Genomic DNA, 14864 nt, shown 5'->3' on the forward strand with positions numbered 1-14864 from the left:
TGTGCCTGTAATAACTGACCTTATCGTACTTGATGATATTTCCTATGATATCACTATAATAGGCTATTCATATAATATCCATGTAGGGACTTACAGCCTACTGTTGCTGTTAGGCTATATCCTGCAAAAACAGCCTATAGCATTACTATAGGCATGATTTTTCAGTAAGGTTTTTTGTCAGTAAAATAGCCTAACCTATTTTACAGTTTTCTGTGAGCCAATAGCCAACCAATGTACATTTGCATAATATTTTCTTCGACATTCTTTTCCATTTTGTATGTCAAAGCTACAAAGTGCAATCCCTAAACGTGTGCACAGCCTGTAGGCTATATTCTGACTTTTGTAAAAGGTCTATAAGGAAAGTTGGGTGTTTTGGCACCAACGAGGACAGCCACATGACAGCGTACAGGACAAAATATCCTTCAATACAACATTAACCGTCCCTGCAATAAAATCTTACCTAAACAGATCCAAACACTTGAATTAATCTCCCTCTATTCCTTCAGAATAGCTAGTTAGTCCATAGTTCAAAACTACATTACCCATAGTTCTATTCCTGGCGGTGATTGGCTAATGACCAAAGACAATCCTGTGACGTAATCTGAAGGCGCGCGCGAAACTCCTGTCTCCTATCTGTGTTTTCAGCTGCTTGTGCTGCAACGTTAAGTTACTTGTTACTTCAGTTTAACTTTGTTACACACAGTTTATTTTTCAGGTATGGATATTTTAACATAAACCTTTCTTATTTACAGTAAATACTTATCTGTAACATCTCCTGTTTGGCTCGTTTTTTCACTGAGTAGGCGCCGTCATTCCTAGCTCTCTAACGTTACCATTTAACGTGCAGGAACGCTAAGCTAACGTTTACTTGTTTGTTTTTAGCCGCATGGCACTGATCTCTTCAAAGCTTACACACTGCAGTGGTTGGTAGAAGGAAGAGCAGAATGACAGCACTGGTTCAGCATTCAGGCTATGAGGAGGAGAGGCTGCACAGGGTCGCAGAGAAGTTGCCCTGCAGAGATGTTCAAGCTGGGATGCTGCTGTCGGTCATGGGAGAGGTATGTTTGTATTACTCACTTTATGGATAAGGAGAATGTGTCGATGTGTCCAGATGAAGACTTAACCTAGTTTGAGGTAGTAGTGTCAATGTCATGTGGCTTTTGTCCGTTTGTAGATAGTTTTCTCTTATACTACACTTTGGCTTTGACTGAAAGACTCAACCTATAATTATTTACATCTTTCTATTTTATTTCATTTTAATTAGTTTTGTTGGCAGCAATTACAGTTGTAATTGAGTGTCATTTTTTTCCAAGCACTCTAGTGTTTATTTTATTTGAGTTTACTAAAATGTATTTTTCCTGCTTAGTTTTAGTAATCTATAATAAACTTCACAATACCTGTTTGCAACACATTGAGAGGACTATTCACAAAAACACTGGCCTCAAAGTTTCATATGATCATGAAAGCATGGTTGACATTAGTTAGCAACATTGTAAAGTTAATGCAGGTAGTGGGAGAACTTGTTTATATAGGTTTTTGTTTATCATGATGAAATGTAGGCGGTGGCAAGAGTTTTGTTTATTGTTACAGTAAAAATGTTTTTCAGGGTGCTGATTTTTGTTTTGTTTTGTTTGATTTTGTGTCTGCAGCCAGACCAATATAGCTACCCCTCCATCTTCATTTATGGTCATCGTGCCTCAGGGAAGAGTCATGTGATACACACATTGTTGAAGGAACTGGAGGTGAGAGAACTTTGTGTGTGTGTGTGTGTGGGTCCAGGATTTCCCTGTAAAATGAGAAATAATTTGATTTCACTGTCTCCACTGTTATCCCCCTCCTAGAAAAGTCTTTTCAGATTGGAGTCTGTTGCTACTTGACATGGAAATGACAGGCGACCAGTGGCTTAGAGAATCTCACTTAAAGTTTATGTTTGGTGTGCTTGCTTGGCAGGGTGGATTAGTGCTTAGAAATCTCTTCTGTTGCATAAATGTCACAGATTTTATCCCCACAACAACGAATGTGTCCATCAACACCCATGTGTCCTTTAGCAAGATGCTGAACCCCTACCTGCTTATTGGCTGTAAATCTCTCTGGATAGGACCATCACATAAATGCTTAATATGGAAATGCTTTACTGTCTCACTACAGGTTTTATAGTTGTTTCATGTACAACGTTTTGATCCCAATGCTTACAAGAAGTGACACCAAATAGCAGCAGAGGGGAGCTGTGACATGATGTAAAAGCGCAGGATAACTCATGAATTTCACAGAGCTGACTCAATGTAAACATGTGTATTAACTGCACACACGTATCCCACTAATCTTCTTTCATCATTCCTCCCCTCTCTCCAGCTGCCTCATGCCACAGTCAGTTGTGTTGAATGCGTCTCCGTTGCGCTGCTGTTTGAACAAGCACTGCTGTCCCTGTTTGGCTCTGATGCCGCCTCCCTGCTCCCCCGCAGCCCCTCCCTGTCTGACTTTGTACGCATCTACAGGCAACAGTGTTCCCAGTCCCCTGCCAAGCAGACACGATACATTGTGAGTATAATGCACTTTACCCTCAACCAAAAATTCCCCCTCTTTCAGTTGTCTTGTAATAACTGGATTCTAGTAAAGCAGCTGTCATTATTTATTTATTGAGAAATGCTCACTGGTGTTTGACCTTTTCAGGATGACACGCTTGGGCAAACCACAATAATCCACAGCGCATCAAATTATTTATTGTTTGGATTACATTACTTAAATGCTTGTATGATCATATTAATAGTGGGAGCATATGCAAATAGATGCTAAAAAAGGCTCCAAATGCATTACCCTGGAGGAAATATGTGTGATCTTCTGCCAATACAGTAATTGGTTTAATTTAATATTTTTGTTTGATCATTTTTCACATATGAAAATGAGCTCACTCCAAGGCACACTAATGTGCCACGATAAAACGCCCATTCACAACCTCTGGCTTATTGATTATGCATGTTACAAAACAGCAGCAACATAAGCGCAGCCGTGTGTCTTTCCAGGTAATGGAAAAGGCCGAGCTTCTGAGAGACATGGATGCCAATCTCCTCCCTGCTCTTCTGCGTCTGCAGGAATTGGTGAGAATGCGCTGTGTGCACTTTGCATCATCTACTGAGTAAACCGCTTCATTGTTTTTACTGGGTAATGGATGATAAACAGGACTAGAAGAGCTCCTTTCGTAATGAATGACCTTGAGCTGAGCGTGTTGAGGATGTCTTTCATAGGGCTCCTACGAGGAAAGATGGCAGTCACTCACAGCATTTTAATTAAAGACATTAGAAGTAAAATTACTTTTAATTACTAGTTATTTATTTATCTGGGCGTCTTAATGTGAAAGCTGATTGTTTCCTGATGGAGTGGTATCTTGTTAGGGATGGATTGTGAGAGTGTTAAGAGAGATGTGTCACTGCATGTCAGGCAGCTTCAGTGCCACCACACAGGCTTTTGAAGTGATAATTAGGATGCAGATTTATATGTGTGTGATGGATGACAGGATGATTAACGTTTGCTCTGCCAATTACATGGCTCTCTTGTAAAAAGGTTAACAGGCGGGATTTACTGACTAGGTTAAGGGCTTGAACTAAATATTCTTTTGTTATTGATTAAGCTAATGATTGTTATTAGGTCCAGACCCAAATAAGATAAAGCTTTATGGTAATTGCCAGCTAAATTTATGTTAGATTTCAGTTTATAGACCTATTCAATTATTGTACCACACCTGTAATGGCCACAGAGCCGTTTCCTTGCAGTATGATGAAAGCAAACTAGATATCATAATAGATAACACATGAATAAATGACAAATTGACATAGTCAACGATGTAATCAATGTCGTTGCCTCGACTTCATCATGTGTGTTTCATGTGTTTTGTATATAAATTCTGTAACAGTTGGACTTGTTCTTTTCAGGTGGAGGACAATGTGACCGTCATCCTGCTCAGTGAAATTGTCTGGGACAAGTTCAGACCCAACACCGGCTGTTTTGAACCCCTTCTGCTTCATTTCCCTGACTACAGTAAAGGTACTATTATTCACAGACAAACACTACATCATCCAGTGTCATGAATGTCCCTCTCCACGCTGCATAATGAGACACTTGTGGATGCGGTGTGAGATGCCATTGTACCTGCGATTTTGTTCTAACACTTTTAGCAGCGACTGGAGGAATACTGCATTCCAAAACACCACTGTGTAAATTGAAAGCTTAAATGTGAGAGTGATTGAATCATTGTACTTGATTTCTGAGGGACAAACAGCCTCCAACTAGCTTTGAAGAGACATTTCTTTTTGTAATTCTCTTTTTGTGTGTGCCTGAGCAAGGATGACAGTAAGGCTGCTTCCATATATGTTCCATGTGTTTGTGTTTGTGTCCGTCCGTCCGTCTGTTCGTCCATCTAGGAGAGCTGCAGCAGATCCTGTCCCAGGACAGCCATCCGTCTTATTCTGCAGAGCTTTACTCCTCATACATCAACATCCTGCTGGGAGTCTTCTACTCGGTCTGTCGGGACCTCCGAGAGCTCCGTCACCTGGTCAGACACCCACACACACACACTACGACACACTCGTCAATCCGAGTGGAGACTTTTCATTGTGGTTTTGATTTGCTTTCAGTCTAATATTTATTTTATTTTCTTCAACTAGGCTGCGCTTAACTTTTCAAAGTTCTGTGAGCCTTTGGAGGACGGAAAAGGTAATGCTTAAGGAAATGTATTCATTCATTTGACAGTTACTTCATACATTTTTAAAATGCCATCTTTTACCCTTTTCTCTTAGTTTTCATTTGAAGATGGATTTTCCTTTTATGTTCAGATACACTGTTCAGGGGTTTGAATTTATTCATTTTTTTATTTTATATGTATATGTATTTTTTCTTTTTTTTCTTGTTTTTTCTTTTTTTTCCTTAGACATAGAACATCCATTCATTTCTATTGGGAAATTAATGATTTGTTCCTGTTTTTTACATTCCTGATCACCTCCCTAACTATTATAGTGCAAACGAGTGTGGACTTTTTCTGTGGCTTAATCATCTTTTTCAGTAATGTTTGTTTATTTTTTGTCTTCAGTGAAAGAGAGCGACACGCACAAGCTGTGGAGAAACATCGAGCCTCATTTGAAAAAAGCCATGCAGACGGTGTACCTTCGGGAGGTGTCCAGGTCTGTGTTTCTGTCCTCCTTAAGTGAATCTGCTCCAGGCAAAAATAATCAAACCATGTCAATTTTCATCTAATGACTCAGCCCAGTAATATGCCTGTTTTGATGCCTTTGATAACATGGGCCAACAGCAGTGCAGTAGTCCATAGTGCCATTAGCTGTGGTCTCCACTGTGGTTCCTTCTCACCACAGTGTGTGTCGTCTCTCTTCCCCTGTTTAGTGTTCAGTGGGAGCAGCTGCAGCAAATGGAGGAGAAGGAAACTGGAGCCGTGAGAGGTACCGACACACATATCAATATAAGGGCTGTTGCACTTAATAAAGATGGCCTGATGCGATTTCAGAACAAACGTTTCAGTGTAAAGCCATTGATAAGAGTACAGTGACCTGGTGGATTCATGCTGAAATGGATGTTCCTTGTTTGGTGTGAAGTGTACCTGCTTAGCTTTGAATGCAGTGGACACAGTCCTACATAGTTCTTCAAGTATCTGAACACACATGTGTTACTGTACTTGGGACCTTCCATTGACTGCATTCATTCTCTACCTCCCCAACCCTAACCCCCACTGCTACATGCCAAACCTTACCCCAAACTAAACCTAATCCTAATTCTAACCCAAGTCCTTGAACAAGTGAATGCCAGCAAAATGTTAGTTCTCTAGGCAATAAAAAAGAGTTGCCATTGCTGTTTTGGTGTCCTTATCACCAGTTGACCTATAGGTGGCTCTACACTACATGTTAATACATTTTTGCTGTAACTGACTTGATATAGGTATGTGTCCAACACATTGTATTTATTTCTCCCCTTACCAAGGGCTGTCTGCTCACGCTCATGTTGAACTTCCTTATTACTCCAAGTTCCTGTTGATTGCTGCCTACCTGGCTTCCTACAACCCGGCCCGCACAGACAAACGCTTCTTCCTCAAGGTAATGGAAAACGCTCTTCAATGATTTCCACCAGTGCCACTAGCAGGGAGGCTCTTCTTTAAATCATGCTTCAGTTTGCGTGACGTCCCCCTTTTTTTCCCCCTACAGCACCACGGTAAAATAAGAAAAACAAACTTCTTGAAGAAGCATGAAAAGACGAGTAACCACCTGCTGGGGCCCAAGCCCTTCCCTCTGGACCGCCTGCTGGCCATTTTCTACAGCGTGGTGGACAGCAGAGTCGCCCCCACTGCCAGCATCTTCTCCCAGGTCTGATCCCAGCAGACTTTCGCAGTTATTATTTAGTCACCACTCATTTGACTGTTTGCATAATTTGTGCGGCATTTCCCCAGACACTCAGGGCGGGTTGTACAGACACAGTTCAGATTAACCTAACAAGGCCTTCATCTGTAGAGGCTTTCATTAACAATTCTTAATTGTTTGAATTAACTGGACTAATTATTGACTAATATAAGATGATAATAAGATGAGATATAAGATGTGCTTCATTAGAACACTAACATGGACTTAAACATACAATATATTTGATCTTAGTTCAGTGCAACTGGAGTGAGATATTAAAATCAACCAGTCACAGAATGTAGACAGTATTAGAAAGATGTTAAGTCATACAAATCATCATAAAATGGGAACCAGTTGCAATTATGTAAAAATATTCTGTCATAAACATTTATTGGCTTAATTAGCATTCTGGACTATCTGCATATACACTCTTTGACCTCTTTTGGTGCTAAATAGTTATCATTGCCATAGCATTGTGCATAGTCCTTTCTTCTACACTACCATTGTTGTTGCCATTGTCCTAAGTTAAACCTGCCTCCATAGTGGTCTCATTTTGACTCTTTAGTCCTAAAGTGGTTAAAATCATTCTCCATGACTGCGACTCCCAAATTAGGTTCCAGGAATCCTCAAGGGTCCTTGAAGTGGTCTGCACAAAATAAGAAAATAATTTAATTTCACACTTTTTCCATTTGCCAGATAAGCAAATGAGAGTGTATAATGATCAGAGGTTTCTAAATTACAATTTTTCAATCTCTCAATTTTAACATTCCCATTTCTAGATGCAAATAGCATATTATTTGGTGTTAAATCAAGCCTAATGACCAGGATTTCTCAGATGAGAGAGTTTCTACCCATATGTTTGTGTGTTTGGGGATCCTTGGCCGATTGCCTATCTATTTTTGGTCCTCGGCACGAAAAGGCTTGAGGAAATTAGGCTCGACCCACATCTGCGCAACTGGCTCTCATAATTTTGTGTGAAAAAGTTGTGGTTAAAGAAGTGGAGCAGAGAGTAATGTCTTTTCCCCTGTGTGCCTATTTAGATCTCCTCCCTGGTGACCCTGCAGCTGTTGACTCAGGTCGGTCACGATGACCAGCTGGATGCCCCCAAGTACAAATGTGCCATTTCTCTGGACTTCATCCGTGCCATTTCCAGGTGTGTGTGTGTGTGTGTGTGTGTGGGTGGGGGTGATTATACATGATTGAGACTGAGTGAATTGTTTTAGGGCATTGACATTTTACTTAGAAATTTTTTTTAGATACAGCTTTTTGATGCTGAGAATATGCTCTGTGTGTTTTTTCTTCCAGGACGGTGAATTTTGACATTGTGAAGTACCTGTATGACTTCCTATAAGCCTGCTGTGCGTGAGGGAGAGATGACACACAGTGACAGTAAGAGCTGATTTCTACAGGAATGCTCTTAAGGACAAGCATTTGGCAAAATGAGGAGATCTGTCGGGCTATTGGGGAGGATTTTGCGGCACCAAAGGATTCCAGTTGTGTGCTGCTGCCCCCCAGTGGCTGACCAACGACACTTTTATTCTGTAGAATCTCTGCCTCAGAATGTGGGATTTTAATGGGATGGACCTGCTTTCAACACAACCTGCAGAAATCATCATTATGTCAAATATCATTAGTCATTATGGAAAAACTGATGACTGGCCATATTAAATATTGACATTTGTAAAAAATAAAATAAAATAAACGCCACATTGGCTAATCCACCTTATCTTTGTTTCAGTATTATAACAAGGATCTATTATGTATTTATAAACGACCACCTAACAGTCTTATGAAGTTCAAAATTTCTTATCTTTTTTATTCTAATACCAAGACAGTCAGGATATTAATGTAACTGGGGTTGACATAGAAGTGATGCAAATAATAATTTCTGATAATTCAAATAATGTAAATGAAGATTAATACAATGCAGCTGTAGTATTTAACTTGACAGGGCAAGACCCTCGCACCAAGAATGAATCAGTGTATTTGATAAAATGGACCATTGTTGCTGTAATGTATTCTTCTTTATCCTGGTGTATAAACGGTTTAAAGTCACAGGATGCTATTACTATGAGAGGGAAAAATTCACAAGCTTGTATTAAGAGTTAAGTGCTGCTTCCTTAATGAGGCTCCAGTTTACCAATCCTCCTTCAGCGGCCTTTGAACAGTAAAGTAGACAAAGCCCTCCTCTTTGAACGGCTGTGTGATCTTCATGAGACTGTGTTTTGGAGATGATTAAATTCAGCTTTAAAACTTTCATCCTGTCAGCAGTCGATTGAACCAGGCCAGCATAATTTGAGCTGTGTTTTCTGCACAGGGTGCAAGGTGCTGTATTGAAAAAACAGGCAAGACTGGCCTTCGGGTGATTTCGATGTTTTCAGACTCGAGTCTGAGTGTCACGACTTAATAGCTTCTTCTGACTTTGAAATTAATTAGATTAGTTCCTGTTATAAACCCTTTGTTCCTATGCACCCCAGACGATTCAGATTGGAATTTTTTGCCTTTGAACTTTTTTTGGGGAGTGGGGGGGAGGACCAAAATCATTTGCAGTTGTTATGGCAACCAGGAGACTGGACTGTAACTGATCGTTAACTGCAGCACACTTGTATTGATCCGGTAGTTTTAACCAGGTTTTGATTAGTATGCACAGAAACATTACACAGTAGACTTCAACTGTTCATTTTTTTATTGTACAAATAGTAAGCAAAAGCGCTTAAAAAAACATTCTGTAGTCTTCCAGCAGAAGGCACCAGTTGAGCGAAGCCATGGAACATAATAAAGGTCATCTACGTACTTGTGCCCACTAGGGAGGGAATCATTCAGGCAGAACATACACCCACACACACACTGAAATACTAGACTAGTCTGTCTGGCTTACAAAACGCTACAATACAGTATGTCAGTATTTTGCCTCTCCTCTTAGAATATTCTTTGAGAGTTGAGATAAAAAAACAAAAGGTAAACTTTCCCGAATTTGATCTGCATGCCCTACTAAATCTCTCAGTATCTTGGAGTTCATGGAATCCAGCAATGTTGGGTCCCCGAGTGAATCTTGGATTAATACTCTTAAAGAGAAATTCACCCGTTCCCTTATTAGACCCACTGACTTAATCAAATTAGCATGATTGATGATCCTCTTGTAGACCTCACAGGCAGGAACAGCTCAGCGGAGGTTTGAGAATTTGATGATCAGAAAAAAGACAAATATCTGGGGAGCACAGTTTAGTGCATATTGTTGCCACTGCTCCTGTCTCCCTCCTTAATCCTTAAACACCTTAACCGGTGTCTAGGTTTTGAGCGGATGGTATCTCAAGTTAAGACGATCATCTGAGAGATCATCTCATATCAAGGTGGCCTTGGAGAGCTCAGGATAATTAAACAAGGACAATACAGCTTGCAAAGGTTGACTGAGTCATACCAGTGCATTTAAAGTGCGTTTGTGTCAATCTTTTAGAGATTCAAAAAGAGATGTCAATGTTTACTTGCAACATATTGCCATCATATCAAACCGGATTCAATCTTAATAGAAATCTCAGTCTATATGTGGCCTTTTTCCAGAGGAGATGCAGCTCAAGGGTAAATCATGGATGGGGTGATGTAGTCTGCATGGACAGATCCTAGATGCTGCGCCTCCGGTTGTGGATCATGGCCACTATGTGGGAAAGGTCCAGACTTTTCATCATCACCTCCATGAAATCTTCATCACTGCGTGCACCGGCCACAAACTCCTCCAAGGACAGCTCCCCTATTGGATGAAGAATTAGGCTCATATTTAGATTTATTGAAATAAAAGTATATAGCAAATGCATTCTCTCAGTAGTATTCTTACAAATCATCTCTGGTCTCAAATCTTATTTGTGCAAAACTGGGATTCAGATCTTTTGTCAGTGGTTTTGGCATTATTGTTTAACAACCACCTGCATTTCCTCTCCTTTTCTATGCTTATCACATCCTCTCACTTAAGACAGCAGTGGAGCTGATAAATGTCTAAGCACTGTCCGCCCGAGTGATTAGCTGTTCAAAGATGGATTTGTCCCTGAATGTTAGACTCCCCATAGAGCCAGAACACACTCACCATCTCCATTTATATCAATCCTGTCAAACACACTGTTGGTGAAATCCTCAGCGCTGGTTTCCTGACTTTCATTCCCGTTGATTGCACGGATGGCCTAAAGCAACAGAGAAAGAATAAAATCAGCCTATCATGTTGATGCCCAGATAATGCTAAACACTGCGATGTGGCCAGCACATTACATACCTTTATGATGTTGAGGAGCTCATGTCGGTCAATGCAGCCGTTGCCATCCACATCATACAGCTTGAAATACCAGCGCAGCTTATGCTCCATCTTCCCCCGCATCACCAGGCTCAGGGCAGCCACATACTCCATGAAGTCTATGTAGCCGTCCTTCAGAAACAAGTAAAGAACAGTTAGTCACTCATGAATCTGAATGCTGGGTTCAATATGATACACATATGGAATAGAACAGATGAGATTTGGAGTCAGTTTGGCAGCAATACTTAAACCATATCCCCTCATCTGATAATTTAAATTTATAGCTTCATAGCTTTTCTTATAAGAGTATCTTGTCTAAAAAGCGTGAAACAATTGAAGTGCTTCAATTCCATGAAAGTATTTAGAATTACAAATCTTTAGACAACCATCTACTTATTAAACATAGTTTTCAGTCATCCAATGCACAACCAGTCATCCAATGCTCTATTCCATACATGAAAGAAAACTCCCTCGTCTTTACTCAAAAAGCTATTAGAATGAAGCGGAGCATGCCAGGACCAAGGATTATCTGTGTGCATGAACACATGCAGCAATCCTGGCATCAATGCTTTGTCTCAAAACAGATAATCTCACAATTAAATCATGCATAAAGATTACCACAGCCTTTTGTAATTGAAGCTGACAGGGTTACTAAATATAGCAATGCAGATTCTCAGCCAGACAGATCCTGCGATGACCCTTTCTCTTGCTCTGAGCCACTGTTAATTATGATCCGGGGCCTGTTGCTGGCAGGTCACCTCATGACATGAGTACCAGTGTGTTTTAATGAGCCTGGGTCCCAGAGTGACACAGAATCGACATTATTTGGGCGTCAAGCTGAAAAGGTTCAAGAACTTGTGGCCTCACCTCATCTAAAGGGCCAGCCCTAACAAACCCCTGGAAAGTCAGGCAACAGACCATTTTACTGCTTAGTGATTGTCTTTGTTTTCCAGAATACAGCCTCTCAGATGGGCAGGCAAATTACTATTTTATTCATATTTATGTGATATTTCTGAAAACTCACACAAATTGTAAATTTTAGTAAAGCCTATAACTAAAACTAACTTACACTCCCCTAGTCAGAGACTTTGCAACCTGTTTGTAACCTATTTCATGTAACCTGCATACATTTTAAGTATGAATGAAAATCAGTTTCTAGTACATTTAGTAACAGCAGCTCTAGGTAAAGAGCAAACCCGCCAAGGGGGAATGTGATATTAGCCATAGGGCATTTTGCTGTAGATTTGGAGGATGATAAAAACTTGAGGAGCCACGATTTAAAAATGAAAGTGCAATGCCCCCTGATGCACCTTCATGGAACAAGAGCCAGGTAGGCAGATCCCACATTGCATCCCTCATTTTGACTCCTCCTATTACTTTGAAACATGCCACAAACTAGTAAGATCCCAACCCTGCAACAATCATCCCATCCCAACACCCTTAGAAAGTTCCAGCCTCTGCAGTCGAGGTACAAGCCATCAATTAATGAATGATTTACTTGAATCCAGCTCAGTGGTTGAAATGCAGCATCTTACCTTGTTCATGTCAAAGGTGCGGAACATCTGCTCTATGTAGGCGTTGGCCTCTGAGTCCAAGCCTCGCAGACCGAAGAACTGCTTGAACTCGTGCAGGGTGAGCTGACCGGAGGGACACTCTGTCATGAACTTCTTGTACCAGAGGTGCATCTCCACCGCCTGCAGGTCGTCCACGGTGCATCCTGTAGAGTTACCCATTTCTTTATAGCACTTTAGCGAGCGAGCGTGCGTGTGTGTTAAAGCTGGTACACAAACCTTACAGCCCAATTGGTCTACTGTGAAGCGGAGGATATCCCTTTTCACAGTCACACAAAGATTGGAGCTGTGGTGAGACTGGGTGCCGGCGGGGGCTTTTGTAGGAGACTGGGGTTGGTGTTGAGGCGGACCACGCCCCTCTGTGTCCTGTGTCTGGGTCTAATCGCTGGCTTTAATCCAGGTGTACCTGCAGATGATCCGCTTAAGCACCCCCATTAGGAAGGAAGGTTGACTGTCCCATCCCTGTACAAATGTTTACTCTGGGACATGCTGACAAACACCTTGGTGTTCCCATCCCCTTCCCTCACGTGGAAATGCATACAGGAGAGTTATGTTATACATCTGAACTGATGCAGTGCACCTTGCTCAGCATGTGCTCTTAAGTATGAGTGGTGCAGTTTCATATTGCCATAATGTTCTTGCTGAAGACTGAGCTCTTAAAATAATATTTTAAACCCATGAGGCTTTTCCAAGAGATGTGGGATACAACTTGAGAACGTGGCAAACTGTGCTATCTCTCAGTGGAGCTCTGTTTTATATCCTCTGTGCTCGTGCTTAGCTTTGAGACTAAAAACTGCACAAAATAAACAGGATTATAAAAAATGTATTTGGTAACGGGGTTTATTTAGATACCACATTCCTAAACCAGGAAGGCATGAGTCACTGGGAAGTTGGTACAGTAACTGAACAGCCATTACAAAGTCAGTGGATCAAATTAACATCAATACTGCTGCAGAAAGCTTTCTGATCTCAATGTCAATAACAGAAACAAGGATAATAATACTACAACCCCCTCTAAGTGCTTTTGTATGATGTGGAGTGTCGCTTCCTAAAGCTAGCTACTTTGTTACTAAATCATACTGTAATCATATTTGAAAGCAGTGTTGTATTTAGCAGCTATGAATGTAGTTAATGTCTTCCAACAGTTCATTTTCACAACTTGCTGATGTGACGTCATTCATATTCACATAAAAGACAAATAACACTGATATACATGTCATAAATGATTATTATAGATGAGACACAACAATGAGTTAGTGCTAAGCTTGCAATCTGTTGAAATTACACTACAAAAATGATTACAATTAAAAATACAAAAGTAAAAAAATAAATAAAAATGACTTAATGCGGTTGTGGGCAATTTTAAAGCAATATTTCACTTTAGTACTTTTTTAGTGTATACTTTTTCAGATATTAGCTGCCCCTGGAATATAATAATATTAATATAATATTAATGGTGCTGAAGTTCATTTCTGACTCTGAACATTCATAATTGCAAACAGGCAAGATTACCTCTTGGGAAAGGCGACAAAGAACACTAATATTATTGCAGCCATCCTGCTTTAGTTTGTATGTCTTAGAACTTGAAGTACAGGTTTTAGACAAACGGGCAAAAGAAAGTAGGCGGCATCACCACAGGTAACTGGGCGATCCAATATTGGTAGCTCACTGTTCATGGACGCACACAGGGCTGTTTGCCAAAGACTACAAATGTTGTACCAAAGTGAAATACTGTGTCAAGCACTTCTGTGTCAGTTTTACAGGGCCATCTTAAAGGAGGACAAGAAATAACCTTCAGACCGGACATAGATATAAAAAATACATTTGGTTCCTAATGGCATGGTGAATTCTTCATGTAGCCTTCCATCAAAATAGCAGTCCACCCCTGCTGTAGTGTAAGAGAGTAATGCTGAAAAGGCATGTCTACACTTCCAACGCATGTACTCTGCGTTTAACCCTGGAATACATTTGCATCAATAGTCACATGTTCTGGTACAAAGGATGAGTGGCAATACCAGGGACTTTCCAGTGTGTCTAACATAATTTCCCATTTTTTGGATTAGCTTTCCTGATGGAGGTTGCATAATGACTAAAACAATGCAAGGAATACACAGATTATGTGATAGCAAAAGAAAACGGCACCTAAAAATATAACACTAAACACTATGTAACATATATAGCTATGTTATAAGAGCTTTAAAAAAGTAAAAAGCTAAAAAGTGTGTGACTTCAGTAAGGCCTCATTGCCTTTCTCCATCCAACATTTTTTGAATCTTCACATTCAGCTTTAGTTTCAGCCAACACCAGTTAGCTCCTTCAACTTTCACCGGTTTCAGGCAGTCTCCACCGTGGGCATACTTTGGTGTTGTCTTGATTTGGCTGCCAAGATAATGCTGTTAGATCAAATCATCATAAACGCCTGAATAAGATGCAGTCACTCTGGCTCCGTGCCAGGGACCGGGCAGATCTCCTTGGCACCACCAGCGAAACCTTTTCTCTTCCCCCAGTGCAGATGTCTGTAGATGGAGTCAAATACTGACACTGTGTAGCGTGCAAACAGCGTGGTCCACTTAACTGCCTCCACCATCCACTGCACAGTGCGACCCACAAAGGCCACAAACACTG

General features: G+C 40.7%; 2 protein-coding genes across 2 annotated transcripts; one reads left to right on the plus strand and one right to left on the minus strand.

The window, feature by feature from the left end:
* Positions 1-667: 667 nt before the first annotated feature.
* Positions 668-8062, plus strand: orc5 (origin recognition complex, subunit 5). Its single transcript, XM_071905723.2, has 14 exons — positions 668-715; positions 883-1058; positions 1650-1742; positions 2353-2538; positions 3021-3095; positions 3927-4038; positions 4416-4546; positions 4659-4707; positions 5081-5171; positions 5389-5444; positions 5980-6092; positions 6201-6359; positions 7433-7545; positions 7698-8062. Exons 2-14 carry the CDS (start codon positions 945-947, stop codon positions 7741-7743), a joined length of 1338 nt encoding a protein of 445 aa, XP_071761824.1. The 5' UTR covers positions 668-715; positions 883-944; the 3' UTR covers positions 7744-8062.
* Positions 8063-8464: 402 nt separating this feature from the next.
* On the minus strand, positions 8465-12511 carry guca1aa (guanylate cyclase activator 1Aa). Its single transcript, XM_071905649.2, has 4 exons — positions 12204-12511; positions 10651-10800; positions 10468-10561; positions 8465-10137 (listed from the first exon to the last, which is right to left on the minus strand). The coding sequence occupies exons 1-4, from the start codon at positions 12399-12401 to the stop codon at positions 10010-10012; spliced, it is 570 nt and encodes a 189-aa protein (XP_071761750.1). The 5' UTR covers positions 12402-12511; the 3' UTR covers positions 8465-10009.
* Between the last annotated feature and the right edge of the window lie 2353 nt (positions 12512-14864).

This window comes from Centroberyx gerrardi, chromosome 24, assembly GCF_048128805.1.
Source record: "Centroberyx gerrardi isolate f3 chromosome 24, fCenGer3.hap1.cur.20231027, whole genome shotgun sequence".
NCBI lineage: Eukaryota > Metazoa > Chordata > Actinopteri > Beryciformes > Berycidae > Centroberyx > Centroberyx gerrardi.

Bases quoted from the DNA above. Each gene is read 5' to 3' on its own strand.
- orc5 (XM_071905723.2), top strand. From the start codon at position 945: ATGACAGCACTGGTTCAGCATTCAGGCTATGAGGAGGAGAGGCTGCAC. The intron at 1,743-2,352 runs GTGAGAGAACTT...CCCTCTCTCCAG, and splicing joins CATTGTTGAAGGAACTGGAG to CTGCCTCATGCCACAGTCAG. The intron at 2,539-3,020 runs GTGAGTATAATG...GTGTCTTTCCAG, and splicing joins CCAAGCAGACACGATACATT to GTAATGGAAAAGGCCGAGCT.
- guca1aa (XM_071905649.2), bottom strand. From the start codon at position 12,401: ATGGGTAACTCTACAGGATGCACCGTGGACGACCTGCAGGCGGTGGAG. The intron at 10,562-10,650 runs GTATGTAATGTG...CTGTTGCTTTAG, and splicing joins AGCTCCTCAACATCATAAAG to GCCATCCGTGCAATCAACGG. The intron at 10,138-10,467 runs GTGAGTGTGTTC...TTCATCCAATAG, and splicing joins GATTGATATAAATGGAGATG to GGGAGCTGTCCTTGGAGGAG.